Here is a 1,040-nt window from a genome sequence, read left to right as displayed (position 1 = left end):
AACGTTCAAGAGTTCAATTAAAGCTAATTTCGGTTGAAAAAACTCTCTATTACCTTTCTTGGCTGTCGAGGAAGTGTGTTCAACATGGGTCCCGTGATGATTATGATCGTGATTATGGCCACTGTGATCATGGTCGTGATGGTGGTCCGCTTTTCCTTTGGGTGCCGATTTAGGCGCCGCCCTTGATTCAGGTTCGCTCTTTGGTTCGGGTTCAGATTTAGGCTCAGGTTCTGATTTAGGCTCTGATTTAGGCTCAGGCTCTGATTTAGGCTCTGGCTCTGATTTAGGTTCAGGCTCTGATTTAGGTTCTGGCTCAGATTTAGGTTCAGGTTCAGATTTAGGTTCAGGTTCAGATTTAGGTTCAGGCTCTGATTTAGGCTCTGGCTCTGATTTAGGTTCAGGCTCAGATTTAGGCTCAGGTTCCGATTTAGGCTCTGGTTCAGATTTAGGTTCAGGTTCCGATTTAGGCTCTGGTTCAGATTTAGGTTCAGGTTCCGATTTAGGCTCTGGTTCAGATGTAGGTTCAGCACTTGATTCAGGCTCCGATTTAGGTTCTGGTTCCGATTTAGGTTCAGGCTCTGATTTAGGTTCAGGTTCCGATTTAGGTTCAGGTTCCGATTTAGGTTCAGGCTCTGATTTAGGTTCAGGCTCAGCGGATGAATCTTCATTAGCATCTACAATTGTATGATACAAAGAGAAAAAAAAGGGTGCCGAGTCATAACAGTGCAAAGGGTGCAAAAGATAGAGAAAGAAGGTGGAAATCTTACTGAACTACTGAAAGCCTGTTAGGAGAAAAATTACTTTGTGAACGAGCGAAACGAGGTGTCAATAATTAGGGGGGGGGGAAACAAAAGTGCTTATTTATAACTTTTCGAAATGGACCTTTGGGCTGTTACTATTGTCAAATTCTCAAACAATGTTGAGATTAAAATTACCTCGGCCGGGATTGAACCAATGAAAGCAACGGATTGTGAGTCTCATTTTTCAACAGTGTCTATACCAGTGAGGAATTGATTAGTTGATTTAAATGATTTTATTTT

General features: G+C 42.3%; 1 protein-coding gene across 1 annotated transcript; it reads right to left on the bottom strand.

Moving 5' to 3' along the window:
- Positions 1–53: 53 nt before the first annotated feature.
- LOC103523214 (protein TsetseEP-like) lies at positions 54–674 on the bottom strand (the record flags this gene model as incomplete). The annotated part of the gene is made up of 1 exon (XM_008488277.1): positions 54–674. A coding segment is annotated over one exon (621 nt), but the record flags the coding sequence as incomplete, so codon positions are not given.
- Positions 675–1,040: the final 366 nt, after the last annotated feature.

Source organism: Diaphorina citri, unplaced genomic scaffold (genome assembly GCF_000475195.1).
Source record: "Diaphorina citri unplaced genomic scaffold, Diaci psyllid genome assembly version 1.1 scaffold17338, whole genome shotgun sequence".
NCBI lineage: Eukaryota > Metazoa > Arthropoda > Insecta > Hemiptera > Psyllidae > Diaphorina > Diaphorina citri.
Note: the sequence above shows the minus strand (reverse complement) of the source record. Positions and strands in the feature narration are given on the sequence as shown.